Source organism: Palaemon carinicauda, chromosome 31, assembly GCF_036898095.1.
Source record: "Palaemon carinicauda isolate YSFRI2023 chromosome 31, ASM3689809v2, whole genome shotgun sequence".
NCBI lineage: Eukaryota > Metazoa > Arthropoda > Malacostraca > Decapoda > Palaemonidae > Palaemon > Palaemon carinicauda.
In genome coordinates this window covers 47515899-47543404 of record NC_090755.1, presented here as the reverse complement: position 1 = coordinate 47543404, position 27506 = coordinate 47515899, and the positions used below count along the sequence as shown (strand labels likewise).

Sequence of the window (27506 nt, the reverse complement as noted above, 5' to 3'; positions counted from 1 at the left end):
TCCCAGAAATAATACCAGTGCACACTCCATGAAAGAACTGGTAACTACCAGGGGAAGACATCTTTAAACAGAGTATGTAAACTATCTGAGAATGTGTGATTGCAGCCAGTCAACGGAGATAACTGAAGACTAGACTACCTGCTGCGGCAACCTGGGCTTCTTACCACTTACTGTGAGAGGGTTCCATTCCTATGATAAGGACATGTATTCATTAAAAGTTTGTGTCAATTAAACTGGGCTTCTGGAGAAAAAGCAAGATGAACATTGGGGATACAGTATTTATAGAAATAGTTGACTTGCCTCACAAGTTTACGTACTTTATGCAAAACCCAGTAATTAGGATAGTAATAATACATACAGTATAAACATATGTCTCTTTACTAAAACCTTTGAGCATCAAGTCATAATTCCTGGCCTCTAATGCCCTAAATAAAGAAAACTAAATTAACTAAGTTTTAAATGCTTAATACAGTACAGTATGTCAAATGTCTTTTCAATGTTAAATTAAATATAATATTTGAAAAGTAAAAGTTTCTGAAACCTGTACAGTTACATACAAAACAGGGGAAAGGACTAGTGGGCCTCAAAAAAAAAAGAGAGAGAGAGAGAGAGAGAGAGAGAGAGAGAGAGAGAGAGAGAGAGAGAGAGAGAGAGAGAGAGAGAGAGAGAGAGAGAGAGAGAGAGAGAGAGAGAGAGAGAACCCCTACTGTACTGTACTCCAAATAAAATAAACCACCATAGAAGTGAAAGAAGGAAACATACCCAGAATTAAAATAAATATTTAAGGATTCTAGATGATATCTGGAATCAGCACTACACACAAACATTAAGACCATCTTTAAATGAATTTAATATGACTTTATTAATAAACTGAAAAATATAAAAACAAAAAGACCCACCAAACTGAAATCCTGAGTATTGTCATAGTATTTGAGTACCATAGCTAGTTTGACTAAAAGATGTCTGCTAATTTACCAACAATACTGTCTGAATTGCAAGAAATAAACTCAACTACTTTAAAAATGTAAATAATTGCTTTGACCACGATTGAACAATAATAGCATTATTTATTGTAATTTGCATCTTTGTGCTATATTAAATCAGATATACATAATGTATATGGCACAAGTAAAAAATTGAAAACTGGGCAAAATGTTTATACAAAATCAGCCCCTTCTCCCTTAAAGCCATAATATTTTCCTATATCATAATGATACAATTTTATATCTTGTTGTTTCTACATCTACAGTAATTGCCATAAATTTGCTGTTCTTTACTGACTCAGCTAAGCAATTGGTTTATCTTGCACTGATTTCCTAATACTTTTTTCACAGTTAGGCTTCAAATGTGGGTTGTCTTTCCTTTCCTAATTTATTTTTTCATCTCTCTTATGGTAGCTTACTTGTAAATTTGAACCATGTAAACCACACATTCCAAATTATTCCAAAATAATAAAAATTGAAAATGACCACAAAATTTCATCAAATTACTAATTTTAACAATAGTGAAAAAAAATAATGATACCTTTGATCAGTAATAATTTGAGAATACATATAAGAACAACTAATTCTTTGAGTACAAAAATGCACAGCATATATCAAAGTTCAAATATTTACTTAGGTTCCTTAGGCTACAGAGTGTTCCTAATAAAATTCAAACTGTTAGTCTTTGCATTGAAAAACTTTATATTAGCTATCTTCACTTAAAAATACAATATCTTATGTTAAAAATAGCAGCTCTGTGACTTCTACAACAATGCCTATGCACACTCTTTCAACAGTACTATACTGATCTCTCCCCACCACATTATAATACATAAACAGAGCAATAAATAGCTCTAAAAACTATTTTGGCAGTGCTAGTTTCCATTTAGAGAAAAATGTTACCAGTACTTTTCCACTAAATAGATAAGGTTTATCAATGCCACACATCTCTGAAAACACTGGCCACTTGGGCATAGTGTGCTATCACATAAATCTGTTTTATGAAATTCTATTCTCTGCTAAATTTAGCACTTCAGCATTATAATTACTGGATTATGCAAAAGAAAAAAAAATAAGAAAAAAAAATACAATTATGTAACAGATTCTACACTCAAAATATCTTTATTTTATCAAAAAATAGAATTAATGATACTGCACATCAAATGTCATTTGCAAAACTAAACATTTTATATTAAAGTGCCATTAAAGAATTAATTATTTGATTACTTCCCACACATGTATCATCTTTCGAGTTTAAGAGCAAAAGATTTATACATTTAGCTAAGTTGACTACAAGTACTTTTTCTGATAGATTTACTTACTAATAGTATGAGAAAAAATGGCACTTACAGGACTTTGAATGCTTTTACCTTCCTTTCGAATGTTTGGGCTCCCAATTTAAGACCGCAACCATATCTGATTCCCCAACAAAATTAAAATCTATATCCTGAGATATGGTACAAAAGAAATTTCATTTTGCATGAACTATTTATTAAAAATATAATCAATAAATCTATATACTGTATTCCATAATATACTGTACAGTACTCCAACAAGTGTCATTTTCCAACCAAATCACAGTCATCTAAAATTTGTACAACTTAACATTTCGATAACTGATATATTTCTATCAAGCACAACAGTAAAATAAGCTACATCATACTTATTCTATATTTCTCTGGCATCACTAGTCCCTTCAGGAACTCTGACTTTTAATCCATTCATTGCCTTTGTTAGACATACTTGGCACCCCAATCGTGATCTGCAAAGACATGACGAGATAATAAATAATTTTTCAATCTAAGATAAATAACCAGAATATTTTCTAAATCTTTCTTTCTAAATTTGGACATCTTGAACTTTACAACAAAAACATCAGAGATCCAATAACACTTACAACAACTGAATTAGATTCCAATACAGCCCCTATACACCACATCTTAAAAATGTAATTCTCATCTAGGTCAAATTGGTGTGTTTTCCTTATTCACTATTTAGAGTTTATCAGCCTTTATAGAGTTCTGAAAGTTTATCTCCTTCACTTTAGGTCACCTAAAACTATTAACAGTTTTGTTGTTCTCATAACTTTTGTGAAAATACCGATATTTTCAAAAGTGTTTTTACAAAACTAGAGTCAAACACAGTTTCTGAAAGTGCAGTACCTTGGTTCCATCTTCTCAGACTTCTGTTGGTTTTTACCCTGAGGCAAGATGGTGTTTCTTTTCTTTGGAATTAGGTGCAAGTCAAAAGCTATCTTATACCCTACTGAAGATCATTAGCCAAATACCCAGATGCCAGCAGTAAAACAACAGAAACTGGTAAACAATCCTTCCATGAGAGTATGTTGCTAATTTAGAAAATACTGATGTCTTGTGTGCTGTATTTAAAACTAAAAATATTCTGAACATTATTTCACCAGGGAGATATAGTTGAATTTCATCAATCACAGCTTCTCCCACCATCAATCATCTACCTTTCAACCAAAAACTGTTTGGCCTACATGATTTCTTGGGAAGAAAATGTTAAGTGAGAACTCCACCAAAAGGGGATAATGATGAAGGAAAAACTCTTTTGGGAAGGTGCTGTGTGGTCTCCAAGGACTTTCTTGTAAAAAGCTGAAACAGGGAATCCAATACAACACAAACACCAAAGAAATACATCTCTACTGCATCAACGCGCAATCTAGTGTATTTAAGAGACCTTCACGTTCTGACTATCAAACTGGACACAGCATCTCCAATGCTGAAAACTGTACGATATGAGTGATCGTCATTTCTACATCACCATCGAAAACCCCTCTACACCTGAACACACCTCTATCTGCACATCAACTTGCACCCAGCTGCCATCTTTCATTTCTGAGTGACACTCAATTGTCCTGCTCCCATGCACAAGGCTAGGGAGGAGGGATATTCTTGTAGATCACACAGCACCTGCCCAAAAAAATTTATTTTTTCTTCATAAAACATTTGAGTTAATGTGCTGTGTGGTCTTCAAGGACTAGTATCAGCGCATAAATCGAGTAGACTCATGCACCATTGAGGACAAATGTTTACCACCAAGCAACAACATACAACTTACACGTTTATATAGATGAGAAGAAAAACTAACAGGTCTGACTCTCACCTCATAAGGGATGATTCCGGAGAACACTGGATGCCTGCCATCACAGTTCCGCTAAAAGACCTGGCTGATTTTGTCTTTCTATCCAGATTGCGCTTGTAGGTGTCTGGAACGAGCCAATTACCATGCACAAATATTGTGTTACTTGGATGTTTTAAGTAGTGTTTAATAAACACCCTATGGCCAGACAAACCTGTTAAGTTGTGGATGTCCTAAAATTGCATATTAGCAGAGAATGTTTGTGAAAACATCAATTTTTCTCCCATTAAGAGTTTTAGGGTGGAGCTAGGATCAGCTTTAAAAGAAAAAAATATGGAGGTCATTGGAAATACAGATAGCCCCCGTTGAAAAGGACTTGTTGGTCTGGGCATTTGGCACAAACTACTTTCTGAGGACATGGATCTCTGTAGGTATAGTTGCAAAGTAGATACTGTATAGAATCTCCCAACTCCAGGGCAGTAACATAATGCAGATTTTGTCACTAAAAGGCTTTTCGTTTTTGGCTAAGAACAGGATGCCCGTGGTCAAAATTAAAAGATAACCTGGAATATGGTAATGAACTCCTGATCTCTCTGTAAGGCAACAAGTTCTTTTAGGGATATGGAGAAATGATTTAACTTTGTTAAACATTCAAGCACCTTATCTACAAACCAAGATACTGCAGGCATTGGTGGAGATGGTCTATGCAAAGCAAAAGATTGGGTGATCTTATGAAACATGTCTGAGCAACCTGAGATCTGTCAATGCCAATTTGTATGACAGTATTGTAGACAGCTGAAGCTCAGAGGTGGATCAGAAAGGAAGCCACAGAAGTTTGGGGTTATCTGACAAGATGATCTATCCCTCAGAAAGGCCATCCATTCTTCTGTTTAGTAATGTCTCTTGATTCAAGACTTCTTGCACTTCATCAAATAAGTCACGTTGAAAGTTGATAAATCCTTCTCGTAAGCAAAAACAGTCAGACTCTCTACTTTCTGATACAGCTGTGCAGACAAAAGATGTAACCTTGGTCTTAGATGCTGGAGCAGTGAATACCATGAGCCAAAGTGGAGCTACTAGCACATCTGTCTCTGAAAAGTCCTGAAGGACATTCAAGCTTTGAAATCAAACTCGTTGGAAGAAACAGATAGATCAATGACCATCTGTGCCAATCCAGATTCAGAATATCTCTTGCCACTGGCTGAGAATCCACATTAGGAGCTACATATAATGGAAGCTTGTGGTTCAATTTTATTTCAAACAAGTACATTTAGAGATACGGAACTTAGCTCAAGCATTTCCTGAAAAAAAAAAAACTGATCCAGAGTCCATTCCATATGCAGGACTGTCTGGCTGGACAGCGCAGTCACCAATCTATTGAGAGATCCAGACGGATGGAATAGTCCGAAGAACAAATTCCTCTTTTGATAGAACCTCATAATGGGAAGAATCACTGCATTCTTGAGCAAGATTCCTCCTACTGAAGCAACAGACAGCTGCCTGGCTGTTTATGAAGATTTTTATATGCAACTTCCTTCTTGCCTAGAGTCTCTTTAATATCAGGAAGACCACCATCAGTTCCAACACATTTATGTGAAATTCTGTAAACTATGCGGACCATTTCCTGATCACATAGGTATCCTCTGAATGACCTCAACTGATCGGGATGCATCTGTATGAAGGATTATGCAGATAAGGGGGAGGGACCAATGGGACCAACATGGAAAAGGCATTCATTGTTGTTCATGGCCTGAGAATTCTTTTGATATGCCTAAGCAACTCAGACAGAGGGTCTCAAAAGCCCTTCCTGGTTCCTCTTCTCAAAACACAATTGAGGTTTTTCAACTTGATCTTTAACATTGGGTCAACTAATGAGGCATTAGGAAGAGGGCACAAGATCTCCAGTTGCTGCCTGGTGGAGAAGTGGTTTGAAAGAAAGATATAAAGTTCTTTGCTGTAATGAATTTATCAGGCTTAGAGTGGCTTAACATATTCCTTTGAAAACCTTACCACAGAAATACCCTTCCTGGAATTAGTTTTATTTTGCAAAGTTAAGCAGGAAATCTAGTTCCCGAAGAACTTGCAATACTTGATGTGTCTGCTAGAGGCTTAATTCTTTTGTATCTGTACAAATCAGCCTGTCGTCTAAATAGGCTATGACCAAAACTGCGTATACCCTCAGCAGTTTGATTACTTATATGTTGATATTGTGAACACTCTTGGGTGATATTGAAGTCAAAAGGCATCGCTTTAAACCTGTATATTTCCTTCTCCAGCCGAAATCCTTGGTAAGGTTGGAAGTGGGGGCCAGAAGGGATGAGCCAATTGACATCTTTTCAATCTAAAGTACAGGTCCAAGACCCATGGTGTATTAAGTAATTAGTGGACATGTATGATGGTTGTCCTTTTGAATGCATCGCATATATGACTGCTGAGATAAGACAGGTGGAGAATCACTCTTCTCTCTGAGACTCTTTCTTTAATAAGCTGAATAGTCTGCCCTAGAACTTTAAGAACCTGCACTTTTCTAACTCATTTCAGCATCTTGCTTACAAAGAAGTAGTTCCAGTGTCTGGTCTGGTGAAAAATGGTAGCGCAGTGGTAGTTTTGACATCCACAAAAACTGAAACCTCGAGACTATGCTCAGTGTCCAGCAAAAAAAAGGTCCAAACGTTCTTGAAAATGATGGAGATGACCCCCCCCCCCCCCCCCCAATCTGAAGCCTCTTGATGTGATTCTTTGCCTTTATGTGACTAATCAGGCTCTCTTGTCTCCCTTGCTATTTCCATTAGCCTCTCTTTTTATGAAAAAATCCTGAATGGCATGGGATTTGGGCCTCACTTTGGATGGGGAGTCTTTGCTGACCCTGTTCCTCCCAAGGAAACTTAGGTGTAGGAGAAAGCTTGGGAGGGAAAAAGAAGCTTCCCTATAAGCATTGCGCTTCTGACCCTGCTGCTGGTTCTATTAGGCTGCAGCCTTGTGCAATAAGGCCTATTTCTTCATTCATAAGGGCTGAAAACCTTTCACTCCTTCTAGTAGTGAACTGGCCATTGCCTCTACACTGGCTTTGGCTTATTTCACTGGAGCTTAGGGGAAAAGGGAATTTGTATAGAGGATCACAGTAAAATAATGCTCTACCTCCACATTCTCCAGATTGAAGGCAGCCAGCAGGCGGTGCTTCACCCTAAATTTACTTTAATAAATTTCTGTAAGGCCTCACTGGTAGGCTTACAAAATAGCTTTGTTGTAGCTGAGGTGGCCAACTAGGATCCCCAAATCGTTCTCACTTCCAAAGAGGACATGACAGACACTATGTTAAAAAGAACCCGCCAGGTACTCAATTCTGCAGTCCTAAGAAGGTAGGAAACTAAAAGCAAAATGGTCACCCCATTGGTTGGTATATTGTATACCTACTTGAGTATTTAAGGCAAACTTATATGGCAAAAGGACAATCTCTTTAGGGTTAGCTGGGAACATGCCTTAAGAGATCTATTCTCGAACCTCCATTGTGATTCCAAAAATTCCGAAAGGCTCTCAGATCTTATATAGAATGTCAAGTCCATACCCATGTCAAAAATTATTCGACTCCAGCCATAAGGCACATCCATCACGGCATTGCCATAGGTTGCCCACAAGGTTCTCTGCTAAACAATAATTATTATTATTATTATTATTATCATTATTATTACTATAATAATTATTATCATTATTAGCTAAGCTACAACCCTAGTTGAAAAAGTAATATGCTATAAGCACAGGGGCTCTAATAGGGAAAAATAGCCCAATGAGGGAAGGAAATAACGAAATAAATAAATGATATAAGTAATGAACAATCAAAGTAAGATATTTTAAAAACATAAACAACATCAAAACAGATATTTCATATATAAACTATAAAAAGACTTATGTCAGCCTGTTCAACACAAAAACATTTGCTGCAAGTTTGAACTTTTGAAGTTCTACCGATTCAACTACCCGATTAGGAAGATCATTTCAAACTTCGTCAAGCGTGTAGCATTGAGCCTCATGATGGAGAAGACCTGACTACTAGAATTAACTGTATGCTTAGTATGACGAACAGGATGGAACTGTCCGGGAAGATCTGAATATACAGGATGGTCAGAATTCTACAAAATCTTATGCAACATGCATAATGAACTAATTGAGCAACGGTGCCAGAGATTATGATCTAGACAAGGAATAGGAAATTTAATAAACAGTAAGTTCCTGTCCAACAAATTAAGATGAGAATCAGCAGCTGAAGACCAGACAGGAGAACAATAATCAAAACAAGGTAAAATGAAAGAATTAAAACACCTCTTCAGAATAGATTGATCACCAAAATTCTTAAATCTTAAATGCATGGAAGAAGCTACCTCTCCCCACCACTGAACCCGCAAGACTTGGTTCAGAAGGATCTTTAAATTACAAATATCTCAATGGAAACCCCTCATTGATACTGGCTGCCATTTAAAGAGAGGACTTGATGTTTTCCATTCACCAGTCACATACCCAGGAGCCTGATAACCCACAGGACCACCTACCACCAGATCCACAAGCTGGGATGGAAAGGAAGCATTAGGAAGGCAGAAACTCCCTGGAGGGGTAGCACATTGAGCAGGCTGACCATGGAGGGAGTGGATCGAAGCTTCGACTATTTTGCTGATAACCCAGGTGTCCATGGGAGATGCACGTGTACCAAATCAGAGTGGACTGGTAACCTGCTTAATGTAACTCTGGGTCTGAGCCAGCCTAGAAGGCAGACAAGCCCTCGGGGTTGCACCTAAGGGATACCTCCCAAAGAAGACCAAAGCCTCCACTGAGAAATCCCAAAGTAAAGCTGTCTACAGGATCTAAATCGTCCTTTGAATCAAAATAAACTACTTGGAAAGGGGCCTGGTCCACCGAGTCCCATTTACCAAAACCCCTAACTACTACATCTGAATATACAGGGTAGATGGGATCTTGAATTATGTTAGCAAATCCTTTCACCCACATCGAAAGGAGAAAGTCAGCATTATCTATCAAACTTTATACAAGTGGATCCTGGTTCTGAGTGGCATGGGTCCACTGCAAGCAAATAGTCTCAGGATGGAACATCGCATCTGTCCCAGACACGCTTGACTTTGATTTCATTCCTCTGTAATAAAAAAAAAAAATCAACGAAAACCTTAATTATTTTCATATTACTAAGGAGAGGGATTGTACCTTATCCCAAATACCAGGACCACATATCAAAAAGAGAGATAAGATCACAAAATGACTGGTTCCTTCCCCATACTATTATAGAGAGTCAACCTCACTGGGTGGTTAAGCTTAACTTGAGGCCCGGGTCATACTCTCATTTCCCAACTACCTGGTAGATGACCTTAAATTACTGTATCAATAAAATGCCCATTTTTAAAATTGGCTAAAAGCCAGCTTTAGGCTATGATATCCTACTTATAATTATAGGTCAGAAATAAGTCTAGATTAAAACTTACATTTACTTTCATAAAGATCACTGTATGTAAACACTCCAATGTTAATCTTGAAAACTTGAGTGAAAAAACAAATTACGCCAGTAATAAAATAAACACACATTCCTAAGTTAACTTGCGGTATGAAAACAGGAAGTTACTAGTCTATGCAATATTAAAGTATTACAACAAGGATTTATGAAATTGCTATCCAATTAGAAAGGAATATCAAATTTTGACACTGGAAAAGGTGTTATAAAACGAACTAACCCCTCCATGTGGCAAGAAAGCCAGGAAATAAAGGCTAATAATGCTGTACAAATCAAAGGCAAAAATATGCAAATAGTTTTATGTAACTTTATACTGAGACATTGGATACAATGCACCTCAAATAAAAGTACATATAACAAAAACTAACACAGCATTTTATATGTAAATATATAACCAAGGTAATGATAGCTAAATTTTATGAAAATTAATTTTATTTTTGTACCAACAGTTATAATTTACAAAGTATTTAGTATAAATAGGACTAGTGTTTACCACAGCATTAGAAAAGATTATTATAAACATCACAGCATAAAAACTATAAAAAAACTAAAGAAAAAAAGTATGACATGAAAACTACATGGACTCATACAATACATGCCAAGTTTTATATCAAAATCACTTGGAATCAATTATGAGCCTGTAAACAACTAGAATACTGTATACCATATCACATCAAAAATAGCCCCATAATACATGGATCAATAACATACTAAATTCTTTTGTTCATTCAATTTTCCCTAATAAAAATTTTCTTCCTTCAAAGAACTGAAATTCACAATGGCTATATCATCCCTCTCTAAGTCAGACACTTACAGTATCATTCAACATTATTATGAATACAGTCTTTTTAGCATAGCATTTATCAAGCTAGGCAAATTAATAACTCATTTGCTCTACCTTATAAAGGAGCAATTTCCCATGCATAACATTTCTGGTTCTGTAACAACATGAACCATACCTAGAGCAGTTTAAATGAGAATTCATCTGTAAAAATTTGTTGAGCTTAGTGTCAACAATAATCAACAAAATATTAACCCTTTTACCCCCAAATGGACGTACTGGTACGTTTCACAAAACTCATCCCTTAACCAACATGGACGTACCGGTACGTCCTTGCAAAAACTGCTATTTGCATATTTTTTATAACTATGTGAAACTTCAGGCATTTTGCAAAATAATGAGACCAACCTGACCTCTCTATGACAAAAATTAAGGCTGTCAGCCCAATCTAAAAAAAAAAAAAAAAAATTGCAAAACGTGCTTGAAAAAGAAAAACGCCTGGGGGGGTTAAGGGTTGGAAAGTTCCATATAGCCTTAGGGGTAAAAGGGTTAAAGTTTAATGTTCTTTCCATACACAGAGCCTTCTAAGAAAACCCTATTCCATATTATCATCTCTTACAAAATCTTCAGAAATACATCTTTCTACAAGAATAAATTTTCAAACAGGATTCTGGGTTTTAACAAATACCTAACTTTAAGATTAGCCTATTCATTTATTGCCCATGGATCGCAACACTTCATTCCACAAATTAAAAGATAACTACTTGGCTCAGGTAGGTTGGGAAGCTGCATATATTCCTTTAGGAATAAGTCCTTGACAATTACCGTAATTGAATTATACTATTTATTCTAATCCAGCTATGACCAAACTTCAGTCAATAGTAGACCAATTTGATTAACGGGTACTGTTCTTTAAATTAATAATAATGAAAATAATTCTATTTTTGGGAAACTAGTTTCATTAAACCCATTACTGAAATTTAAACCTTGACTGAATAGGGAACCTCCTGAACTGCTGTTTCTCTGACAATGAGAAAAGAACCTTAAGAAATAAAGATCCTTCTTGGAAAGGCATCATAAAAAAAAAAAAAAACTTAAAAGACTTCTGGGCAAGGATGCATAAAAAATACTTGAGTGGAAAGGACTCAAGATTTGGACTGAAACCCATTTATAAATTTGAGGAACTTAAGTATAAGTTATGAAAGACAAGGAGCTGAAGGAGACAATTGATCAATTCAGAGGTCTATCCTTATGCAATTATCGCCAACAACAAAACTGGGTTACCTTGAGGTACTGGCCAAAAGTTGAGTAAATTTGAGACCCCCAAAACCATCAAAATATAAATAGTGTTAGTATTTGAATCCTGAATATGGAACTGAACATCTTATGTAATTTTGTATGAAAAATGATGGCCTGCCCAATTCAAAAACATGATGTAATAAAAGGTACAATTTTATACAGATTTAAAAGAGAGAAAAGAAACTAGAAGTACTTCTACGAGAGTGAGATGACAAATTAAAAATACAACTATACTTGATCCATGGAGATAATCTAACTTCTTGCTAGAGACGAAAATAATGTACAAGAAGGTTAAAGAGTCTGGAACAAACAATAAAAATCTACTTCATGTCCCATTGAAACCTGGTCCTAGATGGACTTCTGTTGGATATAGGTATGGCACATGTAACAGGTCTTGTCCAGGCAAACTGCTAATAGAAGATATGATTATATCCTAATACCATAAAATTCATCACAAAACTCTATCTTGACGTAAGAATATTATTATAGTCAAATTATCAAGTCTAAAAGCCACAGTTTCTCTCAGTAGACATGCCATACAACTCTTGGGAGCAAATACCAGAGGATCTTGAGATGTGTAAAATACTGTTAACACTTCTGAACTAAAACTATTGAAGGTTGAAGATGGGGTTTCCTCAGTCTGAAGAAGATCCTTGAAAACATGATATCAATGGTTCTCAGTGGCTAAGTTTCCTAAAGCTGTCAAAGATTAGAATATTAATTTGGAATATTGTAGAAAAAGGTCGGACATAGGCAAACCCTTAACTTCGGTAATCTTGTAATTCTTGATGAAAACTGGTTAAACTGCAGAACCGGCTTAGGTTCCCTGCACAAAAATGCTGCATCAAAAAGACTTATCTGTATCAACATTGAATCATTTTGGATGATTTCCTTCAAGTCAAGAGTAAGAATAATAACCAGAACAGAATATTTCCTAAATTCAACAGACTGCTTTACTACCTGATAAAAAAACTAGTTGCCATTGGCTAATAGTCTAGAGAAGCCAAATGTGAGCAAACACAAGATGAGTGTGCTGATTCAAGAGGGAAAATATAACATCTCAAGTCATGATGAGCAAAGATTCAAGAGACATTCAATCCAACCCTCCCTAGATATATCCCTAACAGCAAATAACATTCGAAAGAAAAGGCAGGAGAGGTGAGAATGAAAAAAATATTTGGAAATACATGGTAATCCAGGAGTCTCTAAGCAGTTAATTATTCAGCAAACATACATATTGCTTCAGTTACCTAATGAGGACTTGAACGAATGCATGGTCATGCACAAACCTACCCAAGCCATGTGGTCACCATTGTTTTTTTTAAAGTGAAAAATTGTGCCAAGGATTCACACACGATTAAAAATTGGATAATGTTGACATAATGGGTCTGTAATGAAACAACCTTACACTATATAATACATATTGACACATTTCACTATCCATTTTATATTTCAAACCATTCCTAAAAATAATAAAATAATGCTGAAAATATTTTGGATGAATATACAACTGATAATTGTGACCAACTTTGTAACACTTTTTGGAAGCCATGGGTATCCAGACTCCATAGAAGCTTACTACTCAAATGTGTCAGGCATCCTGAAAGGCTCTTTGCAGTATATTTTCATTCCACAGCACTGTATCCTGATTTTTAGTTTCACCTGTTCCCAAAGACTCTTACTACTCAGCTCTAAAAAGTTTCTACTCACTTTGCTCATACAGTATTTTCAACTATAATGTAAACAAATTTCTTCAAGCAAGCAGTTTATATCTTGAAATTTAAGTAATTCACAATAACGACTGGATATTCTTTGTCTTGAAAGTACCCATTAATCAGGGAACCTCTAAGATAACCTTAGACTTTTCCATTGAAAAATAATAAGCTGTCTATATAAAAATGAAAAATTTAGAAGTAATTTGTATTTTCCCAACTATACAAACCTGATTTATTTACATAGGAGGATGACTTCATCAAAGCTGGAACACTTCTCTTAAAATTATCAACGAGGTGTCAACAACCATATAGGTTGTTACCAGTCCATAGTGGAGAAGTATCGCCCCTGCTCACTCACTACAACTCCACTTTGATACCAGACAGGGCTTTCGGGGATAGGTGATGATGGGCAAATCTTGTGTAAAGAACCCAGGTTTGTATAGTTAGGAAAAATGCAAATTACTTTCAAATTTGTCATTTGTTCTGACGCGAATACAAACATTCATTCTTTACATAGGAGACTGACCCTAGGGAGGGTGAAAGTTTCATTTCCAACTGGCTGGAAACCTTTACCCGGGATTTCTACATTCGAGCATGATAATGCGTTAGGACTGAGAATCCTGACACCCTGTTACCCAGAGGCTTAACAATACTAGTGGGTCAATAGCCCGTGCACTAGCAGTAAGTGAGTGTACAAACACATCTGTGACTATGTCTCAGGCAAAATGCATACAAAGGTTTGCAAGTACACACACTGTGACTTACCTAGACACGTCACACTACCCTTCAGAAGGAGTGCGGGACGTAATGTTTAAAATACAACATGTATATAATAGCTGCGAGGTACATAGGGGTACCTGCATTCAACAAAACCAGCAGACAGGATGTTGGATGCTATGATTGCAGAAAGAGGAAGATGAGGAAAAGAAAGAAACAGTCATTCTTTTACATCCATCCCAGACTAAAACCATAACCTCTGTCCTTGATCGACTGGTAAAAGGCCCTGTGAGATGATCTATGGTAGGTAGACCATTTTGCTGAATAGATAACGCAAGGCTTAGAGAGAATATACCAAGGAACCTGTATATCCCATCTTGCAGGTAGCAAGTTGAGAAGGTGTTTGACACCTTTCTCAATGCCATAGACATGCTCATGCCCCTAACAACATGAGCTCTGGGATTTGTTCCGCTTTGGGAGAAAGATGAAGGTTTGAAACACGGTCAGGGACCTCTCAGGCTTACGCATAGATCATGTTCTTAATCATCATCATCTTAACTCTCCTAACACTGACAGAAAGATGTTCCTCTGGGGACGATCTCCACGTGTGTACCTGAGGCAGCACCTTAGCGCTCTCATCAAACATATAAGTGGTCAGGATGATCGGTTCCTTCCTTAAAACTCTAAATCTGACAAGATGTGACCGGGTACCAGATATTGATGTACTTTGAGTCCCAGTCACAAAGTTAGGGATGAAAAACTTCATATCCATCTTGACTAAGGGAAGAAACTATAGATCTCACAAAGTTTTATGTTCTATGAAGAGCAGACCTATTTCCGACTTCGAGCATACATAGACAACTCTACCCAATAAAGAAAAGGTCAACCCCTTTCAACATCGCCACCTGTCTCCAGGCCGAGCTATAGCTTTTCAATGCTGACACTGAGTAGAGTTTTACCTCTCAGCGAACAGGAGAATATGCTATAAGGAGTATAAAGGCTCCAAGGGAAGAGACACCCCTTCCAATGACACCAAACACAGAAACAAGGAACATTTTGCTTGATAAACTGAAGAGGATGCTCTCCTGAGGTATCCAGATAACAGTTTTGCCACTAGTAAAATTCTCTCTGAAAGAGATGCTGGATAACCTGCAAGCAAGGAGACGTAGGGACATCACTGAATTGCAAAGATCAGGGCATGTGGTTGTCATAACCAGTCTGGAAAGGGAAGCAACTTCCTTGGAAACCTTGGCAGTGGACGGACAGTGTATCACTCTACTTACAGCTACAATGGAGCAATGAGTCATATTGAGTGTGTGAGTCAATCTGACCGTGTTGAGAATCATCTTTAATAGGCAAAAGGAGGAAAAAGTTTAGACCTAGAGAATGTCCCAAAGATGTTGAGAAATATCTTCCAACGCCGCTTCCAGTAATGTTATCTGGGTGCAGGATACCGGGAATTTTCGGTTGAGAATCCACGCAAAAGACCTGCTATTGGTGAACCCGCAAAACCCACTAAGTGTTCGTGTCCCAAGGTATAAAAACCACTTGGATCCAGACGATTTGAGATCACCTTCCTAGATTGTCTGACAGGACATCCTTGCCTGGGAAAAAAACGGGCTGACAGGGAGATTGCGTTGCTCTCTATCCAAAGCAGGATCTGCACTGCTAAAATGCTAAGCTGACAAGAAATAGTATTACCCTACAATTGTGTTGTGGCTTTATCATCACCACCGAGTACAGTAGTTGGACAGGAGCAGTTTAGAAAGCTGGAAGATGAAACAGGTTGCCTAAACTCGAACATGTTGAATTGGATCTTCCAATCTACATTGGACTACTGACCTGATACTCCATGTTGAAGCCGATGGTGCTCCTAACCTTAATGCGTCTGTGAACAGCATAATCCCGGCAGGGAAAACAGAATATCTACGCCCCTGCGGAGGTTGGTGTCAGAAAGCCAATCCTCAGGATCTGTCTTTGGTCTCTATCAGAACATCGTTCCAGGAGAGACCTTGTTTTGTAACTAGAAGGCCTTTTGTTGCCACTGTATTGACTGCATCTGAAGTCAATTGTTGGTAATTAGATGCTTGAGGAAGGCTAGGTGTCTCAACAGTCCTTGCCACTGATGGTCTTGCCAAGAGAATTACCTTAAAACAGGAGAACTAGCTCTTGCAACCTCATATGGCAAACCTGTAAAAAGAGACACTTTTCGTAAGACTATCTAAATTCAAGCCTAGGTATACCAAGATCTGTTTTAGTCATAGGCATAAATCAGGGAGAAGATCCTGGTGAACACCTGTGGGGCTATTGATGACCCATGCCACAACACTCTGAACTGGCATACCTTTTACGCTACCGCAAACTGAAGGTACTCTCGAAGGCCGGATAGACTAGGATCTGAAAGCACACCTCCTTGAGGTGAATTGTAACCATGAAGTCTGATGATCTGATTGCTTATCTGATTTTGCTGCGATCTTCATTTTGCCCAGTCTTAAGGCCGGTTTACTGCTACCAAATGTTTTCTCGACAAGAAAGTTGAGCAGAGAAGCCTAGGATCTGTTGCAGATACTTGAAGAGGGGTCCTCTCTACCATGGTTACCACTTCTACCCAAAGGGCTATGACCTTCATCGAGCCCCCATGCAACAAAGCTTGTGCTAGAGGAGATCATGCGCTACCACCATTAGCAAGACAGGCTCAGCTGATTGTGAGGGAGCGCAAGCCATGGGTGGTTGTACTGATTGCGTGACTGTAGGTATTTGAGCAAGAGGCAAAGGTGGGTGAGTTGAGTGTGCAAGCAGATCTTATGCTGCACTCTCAAACCAGCCAAGCGAGAGCGATGACGATCACACTTGGCACACTACCACAGACACACAGGAGCACGGGAGACTCACAGCCTTGCAAGAACATAGTAGGGCGGAGCCTACCTGTGTCAGTGGATAAGCCTGCTAGTGTGCACATTGAGGCATGTGAGCGAGCTCTATGTTACCACTCTCAAACTCCGACACGACTCCTCACGTCTTGTATCCAGGTTGTAGCTGTCCTCCCACATATCATTACATCATAGGAGGAAAACTCCCTTAAACAGATAAATATGTGGAACACTATGGCCTAATGCATGCCACCCCTATTCAAGGAATGTGCTACACTTGTATATGTTGCTACAATTTCCTTCTGGGGCCAGTATCCACCATCAGACTGAGCTGTCCAAAGCTTATATGACAGAAAAAGGGGGGAGGGGGGGAGGCAACAGGGTCAGGGCTCCCAGGTCAACTGACAAAGAGCAACATGCTAAAGGTGAGGAAATCACTAGCAAGTGTCAGCTCTAAGAAGACTGTCTAAGTGTAACTATTAAATCGGCAGTCTGCTTTTTAAAAGCCCTTGAGTAGTAAATGCATTGCCTTCAATTCTGCATGTATTGTGTATGATTCTTTACTTGAAGCTGACTTTGCTGGAAGAAAAAAACAGGGGGTTAGAAGTGTCATTCTCCTGGGCAGACAGGTGAGAGAGTGTACAGTATAACAGATCAACAGTAGGTGAATGGTGAGCGACCGATTGCGAACACCTGAACGATCAATCACAAACAACCAATTGAGCAACTGCGACTTGTGACGATCATTTATTGTGCCATGGCCCTCACTTAAAAAATCGTGTAAACCCATAGTGGTACATTTAGTATACAGGTAGCTCTAATGGGAAAGTAAACTAAAGAAGTAAACTACTAAACGGCAAGCAATTGCTAAATAGATCAGCGAAAACAAGGTAAGGTGGAAACGTTCCAAAAATTTTTGCATCATCAGTCTGCGTGGAAACATTCCAAAGCTGCTTGCATCAGGGTGTTGTCCCAACATTTACTCGTGAAAAGCAAGAGTGGAATACTAGTCAATATGATCAGTCATGGACTATTGAAGGAAAAACACAATATCTCTCAAACCATTGTTGTTTTCTTTGTCGTCGGTGAAGTGGCAAATTTTATCTCTCCTAATGAAAGAATAATGAAAGAGAAAAGATAGTAGAGTATCTATCGAAACTCCTACTAGCTGGTCTTTAAAGAACACTTGCTTAAAAAAGAAAATGGGCATGTTTCTTCATGTTGGATTGCCATGAGCTGCCTGACTCCTTTCCAGATAAAATTTAAATGTACGAACAATCACTCGTACATGAGGTCTCTATGCATAAAGCTTTCAGTAAAACTGAGTGTGAGAGAAAACAGTTTAAAACTTATGGTCCCAGGATGCGAGTGATCCGATGCCATGCTTATGATTCTAGATTCTAAAGAATGGAGTTCAAAAGTGTAGTTTACCCGCATCAGGTCAGATCCAGTGAGTAACATTTTGACAGCCTATTTCCCAAGATAGAGGCAGACAGAAAGAAGAAGAGCCAGTTGTTCTGCCTTCACTTCAGACTTGAATCTATTCGTTACCAGAGACAAAATGCTTACTATTCCATACAAAAGCTGGGCTTGCTACACAATTAAAATATCTTAGCAACCACCACAAGACCAGCGCAAAGATGTCCACGGACTTGTGGGTACTCCTGTAAATTAAAGGCCAGAAAGATGGTCTGGTGTATTTAAACCCCAACCTTTAGCACCTGACTGATTGCGAGATTCCTTTTGAAGGCAAAGATAGGGTCTAAACTTTGCATTCGCGAGTTCTGGTCCAAGATGGTATATCAAGCCTTTCAGCAGTCAAGGCAAAGCATTACAGATCATCTCACAAAATAAGAAAGAGATCATGTTTCTAGACACCTCTTTCTTTGTTCTGCCAATGATAAGGAAGAGTTGCTGACACCCAGGTCTGAGGTGCCGGGTTTTCTCCAAGTCACCCAACACTTATTGTAGAGAGGGGATGGAGGTCTCGAACCTGGGACGGTCCTCCTGCAGTTTCCAAGTTTTGCCATGCAATCTGGCACCAAACCAAGGAAGCTGCTTCTATTCCTCAGCATGAGAGAAAGTGTAACTTATCTAAACTCATCGCTGATGCTAAAGAACTGGAGACAGTCTTAAGTTTCAGAACATTGACTGTGTAACCCGTCTAAATTCATCACTGATGCTAAAGAAGTAGAGACAGTCTTAAGAGTCAGAACACTAACTGACAGCCTTCTCAAAGGCTCAAAAGAGTACAGGAAAGAGCATTAAGAATGAGGGAAATGTCCCACCCCAGGGATGTGCAAAACTATTTGAAGCTCCTAACAAGCATAGAAAACTCTTAAGAGGAGGAAAAGTCTATTCCCTTCCAGCAAAAGACCAAGCTCAGCAAAGCGAGGCAAAAAAATCTACGATCTCCTCTAGAGATGACATGATCAAAGAACCCTTTCTACGACATCAATCGCAGAGGATGGTCTACTACAAAGAACCCTTTCTACGACATCAATCGCAGAGGATGATCTACTACAAAGAACCCTTTCTACGACATCAATCGCAGAGGATGGTCTACTACACCTAACTACTGGTCAAGCCAGCAGACAGCTTGGATGGAAACCTTGGCAAAGAGCCCACAAAACTACATCAGCTGGTGTTTCAGGTTTTGAAGTGAAGGATGTACCTTCCTCCTTGAGTCTCTCTACGAAGAATCAGTGTGCACACCAACAGGTCAAGCTACAGAAGAGATAATGTAACAAGCACTGGTGCACAGAACCTTCTCAGCCACAAGAGTTTGACCTGCTGGATTTGAGAGCTCTCAGATCCACAAATTTCATCATCAATTCAATACAGGGACAAACCAACAAGATCTGAAAAGGGCAGCTCCAAGGATGGCCTTACCCCTTGAGGGATCAAAGAAGGGCTGATCAATGACCGAGGTTCTCCCAAAAGGTAGAGCAAAGGTTGCCTCCCCAGACCATTACACTCATGGATGAGTGCAAGAATGTCCACGAAGGAGCACTCTAACTTGGCATTGCCCGGCTCCATTGGCCACAGTCCAAAGTCTGGTATCTTAAGGGCAGACAAATCCTGAGTACCCTCATTCCCAGCCAGGGCATAGGATATGGCAGGTTGCTTTGGCAATTAATTCCCTCCCCACAGATACGACTGTTATGTTCCAAGGACTGAATTGGCAATTAAATTGGAGGGGGGGGGGAGTATACCCAGGAAGGCTGACAACAGAGGTGGTAGAAACCCTGATCACTGGCAATAGCACTGCAGAGAAGGAAGTAACTTTTTCTCTTCGCTATGCTGATCAGGGCGGGCGGATGGCTCTAGCCCTGTGCCACGAGGCATTGGGAAAAGGTCCCTCTCAACATGCTCTATGGAAGTATCATGACTTGAGGGAGGAGCTAGATTCAACCAGGGAACAGAAAGTGTATGTATGGGGCCAAGCAATTCTATCCCTTAAAAGAGAGGTGGTGTCATAAGGGCCTCTCCTGTCGACTACAGCTAGCCTTACTGGACTTTTTTGAGCTCTTCCTCTTTTTCTTAGAAGTATCAGAATCAGTCGGAAGTCAAAGAGACAGCAAGGAAAAGGTGAGACAAAGGAAAAAAAAACTCGCAAGTTTCTTCCTCTTTCAAACCCTCACCTCAAGTTCTGCCAGCATTGAAGTCCAGGTCTGAGCGACCAATGACAACGACGCTACCCCGAGGGACGAGACCACAGGGGTAGCTCCAACAGGAACCACAACACTGGGAAACATTGTCAAGGGGGGATGGCAGGTACACTCACATGGGCCTGAGACACACACAGAGGGACAAGAGATTTATGGGCCCCGGACCCCAAGGCACAAGGGCTGGGGTGACAGGCACAGGGGATGAGGCAGCAGAAATATGGGGGAGCAGGTCACGGGTGATGAACGGAGTGACATCCAGCACCGGGCCAATACCCACTTTCGGTCCTGGAGCAGACTTATGCCCCATCTAGATGTGGCACCTTCGGGTGCCAGAGCTTTCCCCACAAGCACTGGTACCAGAGCACACCACAGGGGACCCTAACACTTGGGACACACTAACCATGCCTTTCCTTTCACCATTGGCATCATCATAAGGACACTAGCATTGGGAACACCTGGAAAATGTAGTCTTAGCTACCAGATCCCTTAACAAAGTCATAGAGGGCTTAACTGAAAGACCTAAGGAAGCGCATGCCTTCCTTAGATCAAACTCGTCAGCAGTCTACACAGAAACGGGAAAAGTCTCCAACCTCCAATGGAGTACGACAAACACTGATCATGAACAAAAACACCCCATACAGCAAGTCCATAGAGAGGGTAGATTTACAGCCGGTTTAGCCATAAACCATTTGTAACATCCACTTCTCCCGCAGCAAGCATGAATCTCAAGAGCCAACACTCACTTTCTGCAAGAAAAAGAAAAATGAAAAGTTTGGTTGAGGGCAGATGTGTGTGCCGGGAAATCACTGCAACTGAGATGTAAACTGCTGAACTGCAGACTACCTATCGTTAACTACCTCATTAATGATTTTAGTGGCCATTCCAGCTATCGCTGAAAACACATTCCCTATTTAAAGAACGAAAGGATTGTACAGTATGAGTGTAGGATATCACCTCCTCCCACGCCTATTGAAGCAAAGGGCTACGGTTATATTTCGCCAGTCGTCTCTATCTTGAGCTTTTAATTCAATACTTCTCCATTCATCATCTCCTACTCCGCACTTCATAGTTCTCAGCCATGTAGGCCCGGGGTCTTTCAATTCCTCTAGTGCTTTATGGAGCCCAGCTGAACGTATGGTGAACTACTCTCACTTGGGGAGTGCGAAGAGCGTGCCCAAACCATTTCCATCTACCCCTAATCAAGATCTCGTACACATATGGTGCTCGACTAATCTCTCTTATAGTCTCATTTCTAATCCTGTCCTGCCATTTAACTCCTAATATCTTTCTGAGGGCTTTGCTCTCAAATCTACTAAATCTATTGGACACTGTTTCATTGTCATACCATGACTCATGTCCATAGAGTAACACCAATCTCACTAAACTGATATAAAGTCTGATTTTTATATGTAATTTCATATGATTTGATTTCCAAATTTTACTTAACCTAGCCATTGTCTGATTGGCTTTTTCAATCTTTCACTAAACTTTAATTCTAAAGGCCCTCTATTGGAGATCATAGTTCCTAAATACTTAAAGATTCTACCTCCTTCCAATATTTCATCTTCCATTACATATCCCGTTATCATCTCTGTCTCTTGAGCCCAACCTCGTGTGATATTTCATGCATTCTGGTAAACAAGCATCGCAAACCTTGTGGTGTTCTGCTAGCTAGAACAGCATCATCAGCATACTCAAGGCCTGCTTGAGTCCTATCACCAAAGAGTCCAATCCTTCTCTATCATTACAATATTTAGACAGTAAAGTGGATGAGGCTGACAAAGCTATGAATTCAGGAAGTACAGTAACTATGGTGTAAGAATTGCTCATAGAATTATTAATGAAATCTCGACTGGGGCAAAGAAGAAGAAGCATATACCCATCAAAAGCAGAGATGGCTAATATAGCAACAGAAGATGAAGAAAAATAATGTTGAATGGAACACTTTAGTGAGGTTATGAATAGAACATATGAAGGGAATAATTTGTTTGATATACCTGAAGATGATGACCTTGATATGCCCATGAATGAATACAGTGTGTTTGAAGTCGAAGCTATCCTAAAAAAAACTAGAGATGGAAAGGCCCCGAGTACAATGGAATAACTGCTGAGATGATACTGGCCGATAATGAAATGTCTCCCAGACTACTTACAAGATTATTTTGTAGAATGTGGCATGAAAAGGCAAAACCTGATGAATGGGAGTTAGGAGTGTTGGTGAAAATAGCCAAAAAAGAGAAGACCTGACTGATTGCAATAATTACAGAGGCATAACACCTACCTCAGTTGTTATGAAAATATATAGTGTGCTTATTCTAAAGAGACTGGAGAAAAAGACTGATGAAAAGCTGAGAGATGAACAAGCAGGACTTAGAAAAGTTAGAAGTTGCAATGACCCAATTTTCATTTTGAGACATGTTGTACAGCAATGAATAGAATATAGAAATCCCCTTTTGATGGCATTTGTGGACTATGAGAAAGCCTTTGATAGTGTGCACCGGCCAATTTTGTTCATCAGAGTCCTGCGTTATTATGGAATTCCTCTTAAACATGTAAATTTGATTAAGTCTGTTCATGAGCATGGCAAGTACAAAGTTAATGGAGTCTTATCAAATGAATTTCCAGTGAAGAGCAGAATACTCCAATGGAATGTGTTGTCACCTATGATTTTGAATGTACATATTGTAAGCAGTAAAATTCTCTGTCTTTTCATGTTCAAATGACAAATATTGGGGAATTTGAAAATTTTGTTTTGAGTAATCGGGCTTCAAAGTTTTTTGTAGAATGATTGAAATGACTTTAGTATGCATATGTATGGGCTTTTCGCAGTAATTTTCCTCATCAATGGGGACCATAAGGACATAAATCATCATATTTTTGGGTTATTTACTTAGCAATGCTGAGCCCCTTTCCCATGAATCCAGAAATATATACGCTTCATGTACCAAATGTGCCCACAAGAGAGACAAGGCTATAATATATATTCATCCGTGTATTTTCTAGAGAAGCTTAATTTTACTCTTCTGGTATATTTAGTTATCTTCTCTAGCACTTGATTCATCTTGCAGCATAATTATAACTTATAAACAGCAAGTATATAAATGAGCAGACAATGAAATACAATGAGCAAAACTTATAGAGAAATGCAGCAAATGCATATTTATACCATAGAGAATATAGGAAAACTGATTATATCTTCTGAAAATCATAGAAAATGGTGGTGTTACTGTAAATGGGATACTAAAAATAAAGAGCCTACCATTCCCTGAAATTCCTTAAGAAAAAGTAAATAAATTGGTACCCTGGTCAGAAAAGGGCTGGGTAAGGGACCAGACTTCGCTTGTGTGAATATATAAAAATGAGTTTTTAGCAATATAACATTGTTTTCATTAAAAAAAAATTTAAACAAGAAATCATCAGAATTTCTAAAATTTCAAGGAGAGGTTATGAGTTGCAGCCCTTAATTCATTGCTTGGTTCAAACAAGAAAACAAAAAGGGAAGCCAATGGATTTTCCTAGCGTTAACTAAGTACATTTCCTCTTTATCCATTGCTTGGTTCAAACAAGAAAACAAAAAGGGAAGCCAATGGATTTTCCTAGCGTTAACTAAGTACATTTCCTCTTTACCAATAGGTTTTTAAGACCGAAAAAGCCAACAATACAGGGCCACTTAGCTATTACATTTCAGTGATGTTTCTTTTTTCCCAACTAGATGTCCACTAGCACTGTCATGTAAACATATAAAAGTGATATGTTCTGTTTTTCCTAATTAGGAATATGCATACAATAGATTTTACTCTCTTTTTCTATCATTTTCTTTAATGTAAATATTAATATTAATATTAAGGACCTCCCTAGCAGGGATGATGAGTATCAAAATATTGATAGTAGTAACAATGAGTAATGGTAGAAATATATCAAAGTGGTAATAAACTAGAGAATTCTGGACATAGCCATGCTTGCACTATACAAAATATGAAGTGAAAGTGATATCTGTGGTTTCAGGTGGTACATACATTTGACAAGCAAACTTATTTTGCTTGTTAGACAAAAGACTATAAGTCTGGGGAAATACATAATAGATGGTATGTGATGAAACATTTCAAATATTGGTGATCAAAGTTATACCTACTGTAAGTTTAATTACAGCATACATCAAGGACAAAAATGTTAACAAATGTACATACATATATCAAAGTAAATATTTTATATACTATCAGAAAAACATATACCAATGACATTAAAAATCAGACAATGAAGAGAGATCTTAACATTTACTTCATAACTGAATGGCAAATAAAGGAGAGACGTTTGAGAGCCAAGATAGTTTCATACATGCATGTAAATCAGTTAATGAACAGAAATAACACTAAATAAGTATCATATAACCATGAAAAATGGTTTGATCTGATTATTAATTTCTGTTAAGGTCTAGTGCTTTAGCAATCTAGTTTCCTGAGCACTTCTCCTTTTGAGAAAATTAAACGCATCCTGATACCCCATTTTATACAAGCTTTCCAAGTCCTCAATAGGTGGTGGTAACAAAGCACGTATCAATCGCATTATATTTTTTGGTGTTATAGATACACACTCATTTGCCATTGTTACATAGAATGGATATTTGATATCATCAACAGGACATATGTCTACCACCCCATTAAATGGACTTATTGTAATAGTTGGCTGATTTGTAGTGGGCAAATTATTTGTAAAACCTCCATCCATAACCTTTTCTCCACGGAACAAAGGAAGTGTAACACCAGAGAAAAATGGAATAAAACAAGAACATAGGAGGCAAGAAATTAAATCATCTCTTGATTCCCAACTGGATATCAAAACGTTGTGAGCGGACTCTGTCATCTTGCTGAGTGAAACAAATAAACGATTATTGGCCCTAATATGAGCATCAGGAGGTAGGGCTTCAAGAGCCTCTCGAAGATAATCTTCAATTTGGAAATTAGGGTTGAAAGGACCCATTGCCCATTTTTGAGCTTCAAAAGCTGTCACCATGAAGCTCTGTTTGATTTTTTCTGTTGGAACATTACAAATTATGCACGCTGCCAATACAGCACCGGCTGATGCACCAGCCAAATTTGCCTTTTCAAACAGTTGTGGCCAAAACTGCTGCAAACATTCAACTGCACCAAGCTGGTATATACTCAAGAAGCCTGAACCTGACAGCGACACACAAGCTCCCCTAAAATACATTAAAGTCTATCACAATCTATTCAGTAAACTTGTTTCCAGTATATTAATCTTGCATTTTGCATGCCACTAAAGAATGTTTCATGTAATTCAATATCCTATATTCATGAAAACCAAAGTGGCAATGCAGTACATGTACTGTACAATCCTAAAGTAATGTTCATAAGTAACTAATGATACTTGCATTAATTGTAACAATTTTCAATTGAAATATAATCTTTAGATTATTCAATTATTTTCCTGATAACACAGCCTTTCTTACCCAAGAAAACTAAAATAAAGATGACAAGCATTAAGCAACTATAGTAAAGTACTGTATAAGACGTAACCTTAGTAAAAACTACAAATATGACTATCTGACTCAAATAATGACATCTCAAATCTGAAATAATTCAATTACAATAATATATTTATTACATAATTCAGTAACAATAATATTTTGCAATCATTAAAAACATTTAAAAATTACGTATTTACACAATTCTTTTGAAATGAAGACTAACAAATAGCAATGTGTAAAGTTAACTTGAAATTTTTTTTTAAATAATCCAAATCCTCCAATAGAAGCTTTACTTCTTGATAAACATGAAAATAAAATATGGCCTCAGAAATTGTTAGGTATTACTTAAAGGAAGCACTGTAGATAAAGAGCCTGTTACTAAAGCTAAATTACTAAGAGCAGTTTCATATCATTAACTTTCAGAATAGCTATTAATCTTCCCCTTACTCTTCAGTTTTAGCAATTACAATGATTCTTTTCTGTCTTTATATATCAAAGTGACAAATTCTTAATTTGTTCATATTGTAATATTGATACAAATCCACTGGAATTTGTATCAATATTACGATAGTCTCTCTCTCTCATGAGTATATAAACCTAATATGGATTGGAACCATGCATTTATCATCTCAATCTTTTTCTCAATTTGAGTATACAATTACATTCTTGTATACTGTATACAGTAAAACCTCCTTAACTGCTGATTTAACTACACACTGTTGAACTTTTGATATTATAAGAAAATATTATATGCTAATAGGTCACTAACCAAACCTGATGAATTGGTAACACTGAGCAAAATTTTCAAACCATGACAATGTACCCTACTGCTTGCCTTCTTGCCACTCAGTAGAGTAAGATGCTAAAAGCATGTGCATTTTGAGTGTACTCTGTGTGCCCAGCATCCATAACCACAATATTAATTGTGTTGCTCTCAGTTTTTCACTGCAACTTCTCTGGTAAGTGTGTGTGACATTGTTATTTGTACATACAAAGCAAAGCAACCGGTGATTGTGTAGTCCATACTATACTAACTGTAGTCATGCCTCCTACACGTTTCAAGTGCAACGGGTGTTGGCCAAAATGCTAAAGGAATTGCCCATAAGGTGTTGTTCATAGTTGGAGAGGCCACTATTTTCACTCCAATTGAAAGAGAAAAAAGTTTTCACCAAAGTTGTCCACAAGTACAAGAGGAATAAGTTTTCCATTCGGGAGATTTCTAAGTGGAAAAAGGTGACACAATCTGCCATTGCTACCAACCCTGCTACCACTAAAGTCAGTTCATTGTTACTTGATAAGGGTTTAGTGAAGATGAAGAAGGGAATTGAACTTATGGATGGAAGATACGATTGAAAGGATACCCATGAATTCACC

At 38.1% G+C, this 27506-nt stretch overlaps 1 protein-coding gene across 1 annotated transcript in view; it reads right to left on the bottom strand.

Annotated features, from left to right (window-relative positions):
- Positions 1-10856: 10856 nt before the first annotated feature.
- The window catches only part of LOC137624400 (patatin-like phospholipase domain-containing protein 4), a 240223-nt gene continuing 223573 nt past the window's right edge, over positions 10857-27506 (bottom strand). Inside the window, exon 4 of the mRNA XM_068355136.1 lies at positions 10857-25844. Within this exon, the coding sequence (XP_068211237.1) occupies positions 25079-25844 (766 nt within the window). The 3' untranslated portion in view covers positions 10857-25078. The remainder of the gene's footprint in view (positions 25845-27506) is intronic.